This window comes from Tiliqua scincoides, chromosome 4 (assembly GCF_035046505.1).
Source record: "Tiliqua scincoides isolate rTilSci1 chromosome 4, rTilSci1.hap2, whole genome shotgun sequence".
Classification (NCBI taxonomy): Eukaryota; Metazoa; Chordata; class Lepidosauria; order Squamata; family Scincidae; genus Tiliqua; species Tiliqua scincoides.
The window spans coordinates 40,358,319-40,364,834 of record NC_089824.1 but is presented as its reverse complement, the minus strand read 5'-3'; the positions used below and the strand labels follow the sequence as shown (position 1 = coordinate 40,364,834).

The 6,516-nt window shown below is 43.9% G+C and overlaps 1 protein-coding gene across 6 annotated transcripts in view; it reads left to right on the top strand.

Annotated features, from left to right (window-relative positions):
• Positions 1–2,379: 2,379 nt before the first annotated feature.
• Positions 2,380–6,516, top strand: part of TRIM55 (tripartite motif containing 55) — a 55,147-nt gene continuing 51,010 nt past the window's right edge. For 3 of the 6 annotated variants that reach the window (XM_066625913.1, XM_066625912.1, XM_066625910.1), the window contains exons 1-2: positions 2,380–2,699; positions 3,289–3,461. In XM_066625913.1, the coding sequence (XP_066482010.1) occupies positions 2,532–2,699; positions 3,289–3,461 (341 nt within the window). In that variant the 5' untranslated portion in view covers positions 2,380–2,531. The remainder of the gene's footprint in view (positions 2,700–3,288; positions 3,462–6,516) is intronic. The other 3 variants (XM_066625909.1, XM_066625911.1, XM_066625908.1) reach the window with 1 other exon arrangement.

Here is a 6,516-nt window from a genome sequence, read left to right as displayed (position 1 = left end):
TGCAGTCTGTCCCTGGTCTGTTTCCCTGGCTATGGGCCTTCCTTCTTTGCCTCTTTGCCTCAGACTGTTGCCCAAGTGTCTCTTCAAACTGGGAAAGGCCATGCTGCACAGCCTGCCTCCAAGCGGGATGCTCAGAGGCCAGGGTTTCCCACCTGTTGAGGTCCACTTCTAAGGCCATCAGATCCCTCTTGCAAATGTCCTTGTATCGCAGCTGTGGTCTACCTGTAGAGCGCTTTCCTTGCACGAGTTCTCCATAGAGGAGATCCTTTGGGATCCGGCCATCATCCATTCTCACAACATGACCAAGCCAATGCAGGTGTCTCTGTTTCAGCAGTGCATACATGCTAGGGATTTCAGCTCATTCCAGGACTGTGTTGTTTGGAACTTTGTTCTGCCAGGTGATGCCGAGGATGTGTCGGAGGCAGCGCATGTGGAATGCGTTCAGTTTCCTCTCCTGTTTGAGCAAAGAGTCCATGACTCGCTGCAGTACAGAAGTGTACTCAGGACGCAAGCTCTGTAGACCTGGATCTTGGTATGTTCCGTCAGCTTCTTGTTGGACGTGTACACACTACACACACCAAAAACCTGAAATTTCTGAGGAGGACCCAGTAGGGCTGCCAATCCTCCTGTATTGACCTGGGGTCTCCAGGAGACAGAATCAATCTCTAGGTTACTGTAGTCATGGCAATCATGGCAATTTTAATAGGCTGGCCCATCCAGGAGGCCATCTAAAGCAATCACCTCTGCTCACTTATTTGCCTCCATTGCTCCTCCTTCTCCTTCTATTTCTTAGATTGGAAAAGGAAGAAGGGAACAGAGAGGAAGAGGAACTGTAGACAAAAGGAGCTAAAACAGATAGCTCATGAATTCTGAATGAAAGGACCAGTGGTTGGTACATCATTGGGTAAGGGGGACAGTATTTGGAATTCCACCTCGAGCATCAGGAGGTCTTGGGCTGGCCCTGCCTACCTGGCTAAGGGCCCAATCTATCCGATTTTCCAGTGCTGGTACAGCCATACCAGTGGGGTGCACATTGCATCCTGTAGTGGGGAGGCAGGCTGCAATCCTTTGCACACTTTCCTGGGAGTAAGACCCATTGAATTCAATGGGGCTTACTTCTGAGTAGACCTACATAGGATTGGGCTTGCAATCACAGAAGCCTCCGCGAGTTATGGGGACATTTGTTCCCTTACTTTGGGTCTGCATTGTAGCTGCACTGCAGCACCAGTACTGGAAAGTTGGATAGGATTGGGCCCTTAATGACAGTACATCATGTTGGTGGCAAAAATGATTAGGAATAGATTCATTCAGAGTGAACAACGCTGGGACCAAGTGATATCAGCATGAATACTAACTTGAAAAACCAAGGAAAAAGATTGTACCAGGTCAGAGTCTACTAGTAAAGTACTGGGACCTACCAACAGCCTAAAAATGGCCTGAAAGTAACTTCTGCTGCCCATCTGCCTGAGAAAAAAAGAAAAAATCATTTTTAGCAGAATGGTAGCCCCATGCATAAAACGTGATTGAAATTATGCCTTTATATCAACATCATGTATTGATTTATTTTAACAAGTAGACTGTTTTGTGAACTACTCCTTTTCTGAAGTGGTATATAAATATTCTTGATAATAATGGTATATCCCTTTCAAGATTATTTTTTATTTATTATTATGCAATTATTGCACATTTTTATGCAGATATCTTGCTTTGACATTGCATTACTGTGGGGCCCCACACTCAGGCCTCAATCCTATTGTGGGTTTGCATTGCTAGTGTTCCAGCAGAGCAAAGCATTTAACGGCAGTGTGAAAGCTGGGACACAGTAATAAAAAATGCTTACCTCTGGCAGGTCTCCTGTTTGCCCCCCACCACCATTGTACGCAGTGTGTGCTTCACCAGTGCAGCTGCATTAACGCCAAAGGTGAGGGATAGGGTTGGGCAGACAAACACACACACCCACGTGCACATTTTCAGGATATTGTGCTACTGTTGCTCGCTAGCTTGGTTCTTGCTGTTAGGTGTAAACCGTAATATGGAAACACTTTTAACTTTTGAATCAAGTGACCCACAGTTCTAATGTGGTATTCTTTCAGTCATTTGGCAGAGTCCTTTGCAGCAATGAAGCCTGAAAGGATGAAGAACCAGGATGCAGTCTCCAGTCAGTTTAACACTTTAGTTTGTCCAAAACAGTGAGTGGTGGATTTGTTGGTGGCAACTGTCAATCCCTTCCCTTTACCCTCCTTCCTTCTTCCAGCAAGGAATGTTGAGCTCTCACTCTAGAGAGTCATCACCTGTCTATATCCATCCATGTGTCAGATGCATATATGGAAAAAGTGAGCATGGCAACCAATGACGGTCTGTTTCCAAAATAGAACCAGCTCCCTTCAGTCAGTTTAAACAATGTCCTCCAGGGAAAGAACCTCAAAGGACATTTGATCACACAAGCTTTGGAATTCGTTCAAGGGACCTAACCCGGAAACTGGTTGGCAGCACCCTGATTCTGAGTCTATCTTCCTTGGAAGCACAAGGAGATGAGCACCTCTCTTAGTTACAAGTCTTTTTCCAAAGAGCAGCAAACTATGGATAACTTGGAGAAACAGCTTATTTGTCCAATATGTTTAGAGATGTTTACTAAGCCAGTGGTGATCCTTCCCTGCCAGCACAATCTCTGCAGAAAATGTGCCAGTGATATTTTCCAGGTAAGTTGTTTTTTTTAAATTCCAATGGACACCCATAATTATATCATGCTACCAGGTGAGGAGGGCATGACAAAATGCTACAGCTGGTCTGATAAATAGGACTCTTTTTTTAAATAGGATACAGATACATTTAATTAGAAAGAGAAGGTTGTTGTTTGTTTTGTGTGTGGTTTTGGATCCCTTACATTTGGAAATGTCCTTTTTATTTATATAGACTGAATTGTTATTTCAAGTATTCAGAGATATTAACACCAGCCCTTTGTTCCCCAACACCTCTAAAAATGGCAAATTTCTCTCTAGCATAAGTTGTCATTATATTATTAGCTGGCAGGCATTGAGCAAAGTGATATTAGAAGTGATTTATCTGTCTGTGTACTTTTTGGACAGACTTTTCCCCAATAGCCGGGGTAAGTTTGGCTTTGAGGACCCAATCCAAAATTCATTAAAGTCATAGGGGTGACTGCATAGAGGTATTAGATCATAGTATGATATGGACCTTGGGATGTGGAAACTAGGACAATGGTCGGAAATCATTGTGAAATAATCTATGCTTCACTTTACCACATTGTTTATTACTTGGCAAGAACAGGCCTCAAACCCATATCTGCCAACCAGAGGAGGAACCACTGTGGCATCAGGAGGTCGATTTCGTTGTCCTTCGTGTAGGCATGAAGTGGTTCTGGACAGGCATGGTGTATATGGTCTTCAAAGGAACCTGTTGGTGGAAAATATCATTGATATATACAAACAGGAGTCTGCCAGGTAATACACTAATACCAGTCTCTGATGGATTGTCTGCAAATGCAGGTTTTGACTTGGTTGTGTTTGCCATGGAAGCAAATGGGATTGAATTTCTCAAAGCCCCAAACACAGAATTCTGGGATATCCATTGTGTGTGTGTGTGTGTGTGTGTGTGTGTGAGAGAGAGAGAGAGAGAGAGAGAGAGAGAGAGAGAGAGAGGTCATAGGGTTGAGCTCCTGCTGGCCACTTCTCTTTCCCATATCCCTGCTTTTTTCTTTATCAAGCCAGTCTCACTATTTCCAATTCCAACAAGCTGTCAACGGATAGTGTTAGAAATCAGCATTAGCTCTAGGCCCCATCACAGCTATCTTTTTTATTTTTTAAATTCTTTTTAATCTTACTTTAAAATTTTTAAACAAACTCAAAGCAACTAACAGAAGAGAGATCCAATACAATATGAAAGCAAATCAGTACAAAAGTAGAATCAGTAACTCACAGCCCAATCCTATCCATACTTTCCTGGGAGTAAGCCCCATTGACTCTAATGGGATTTACTTCTGAGTAGACATGCATAGGATTGGGCTGTCATTCCCCAAAGGCCTTTTTAAAGAGCCAGGTCTGCAGTGATAAGTCAGGGATGAGGCCATGTGAAACGTTGCTAGGGGAATGCGTTTCAGAGCATTGTCCCTACTCCTGAAAAGGCTGTGCTCATCCACTGAACCTCAGTTAGTGAGGCAACCTGCAGCAGGACCTCAGATGTTGAACAGAGTGTCCAGAAGAGCACATGTGGGGGGAAGAAGGTCCTTACAGAATCTAGGCCATGAGTCATTTATCTGCCTCTCTTCATAACTATTTAGGACCTGGACACTCACTGGACAGTCACCGGTGTGTGTGTGTGTGTGTGTGTGTGTGTGTGTGTGTGTGTGTGTGTGTGTGTGTAACTACTTGATATAAAGCAATGTTCAAACAGGGGTGAGTGTTTACCTTCCATATCTGAGGTATGAATCTCCTACAGTCAATTCATCACATGCCAGTGCAGCCTCAAGGTAAGGGAACAAACATTCCCTTACCTTGAGCAGGCCTCCATGACTGCTTCCCTACTGCCAGATGCAGTACCATACCACATTCTTATGACTGCATCGATGCTGGAAGGATTGGTTCCTTAGGCTGTAATCCTATCTTACCCACTGGAAACAAACATGTCTAGCTATTGGCCATCCTTATGGACTTGCAGATTTGTATGTTGCTCCAATTTCTTCTTATATCCATTATGACAAGTTATAACATTTTAGCACCTTTAAAAATAAAAAAAAAATTGAGGACAACTGCAGTGATGTGCAGATTGCATTCAGAAACCCACATGACAGAAAATTGTGCCATGAATACTTGAAAGAATATTTCTAGGAGCATGGGTTATTCCTTGTGCTATCAAATCCAGCTCTATTTTCAAAAGGAGAAAATGAAAGAAAAGCTCAGAAATGACGATTCACAACAAGGTCCAATATCTCAAGAATCACTAAGCTGATTCTGCATGCCTGTGGCATGTGCCTCACCTGTCTCTCTGTCCCAAGGGGGCAAGTACAGGTTCCCAGGTTGTAGGAAGGAAATGTTCACCACAATGCAGGCAGTAGCCATGAGGCACAGTCTAAATCAGTGTTTCTCAAACTGTGGGCCGGGACCCACTAGATCGGTCATGAGCCAATTTCGGGTGGGTCCCCATTCATTTCAATGTGTGTTTTATTTTTAGTATATTAAACTGGATGCTACCATAATATGTGACTGGGCTTTTAATAGGCTATTGTGTCGATGCTTTTAACAGTGATAGTTCATGGGGCTTACTCCTGGGTAAGTGTGGATAGGATTGCAGCCTAGGATTGTTAAAAAATTTCCTTCTTGATGATGTTACTTCTGGTCATGACATCACTTCCAGGTTAATGACATCACTTCCGGTGGGTTCCAGAAAATTATCATTCTAAAAAATGGGTCCCAGTGCTAAAAAGTTTGAGAACCACTGGTCTAAATGTATTTAATGTAACAAAAATAGAGTCCCCCCAAGAGACAAAACACAAATATATAGATTGCTTCTCCTTTTGTTAACTTTTTCAGTCTGGAATTGGCCCTCATTCCAGTAGTTCTAGTTGGAAGGCTCCATGTTTCCAGAAGGTTCCTGGGGAATTGCAAGAGAACATCAGGTTCCACTTGGCTAGATTGATGGCTTGGGCCCCAGGTTCTTCCTCCCTCTAACAGTAGCCTCTGGGGATGTTAACTCAAAAAGCCCCTGCCCCCAGTCCTCCCACCTTGAACCTGCCTCTGTTTGGCTTCTGCTTCGGGTGACTTGACACCCCTATGGGTCTTCCCAGGTGTGGTTAACTCCCTTCTTTGCCTCTGGTCTGCTTCCCTTGCCTCCCCCTGGGAAGGGGGCAAAATCAGTTGCAATAGCTCCACCAATATCCTGACACCTTTTCCCAGTCTCAATCTACCTACCCCGATCCACTCAGACTTGTGCCAGCAAAGTAGTTGTAATTCATCATATTAATTACAGTATAATTAGTTTGTGGAACTCCTTGCCACAAGATGTAGTGATAGCAGCTGGCCTAAATGCCTTTAAAAGAGAATTGAACAGAATTCTGGAGGACAAGTTCATCACAGGTTACAAGCAATGATGACTATGTGCAACCTCCTGATTTTAGAAGTAGGCTACCTCAGAATGCCAGATGCAAGGGAGGGCACCAGAATGTGGGTCTCTTGTTGTCTTGTGTGTTTCCTGTGGCATCTGTTGGGCCACTGGACTAGAACAGGAAGCTGGACTAGATGGGCCTTTGGCCTGATCCAGCAGGTCTCTTTTTATGTTCTTATGCTCTTAGATCCAAGTAGATCCATCAAGGCCAAGAAGGCTTCCCCTGGAGCTAAAAAACAACCGTTCTCTTGCCTCAAGGAGGTATCTAGGACTCAAAACGTCCTTGTAGGATGCAGCATGTGCTCCATTGGTGCAGCTACATCATTGTGAGGGGGGGGGAGAGAGACTTAAATTGGATCGGGCTAATAAGAAGGTACATAGAAAGCGGAAGAACAACAG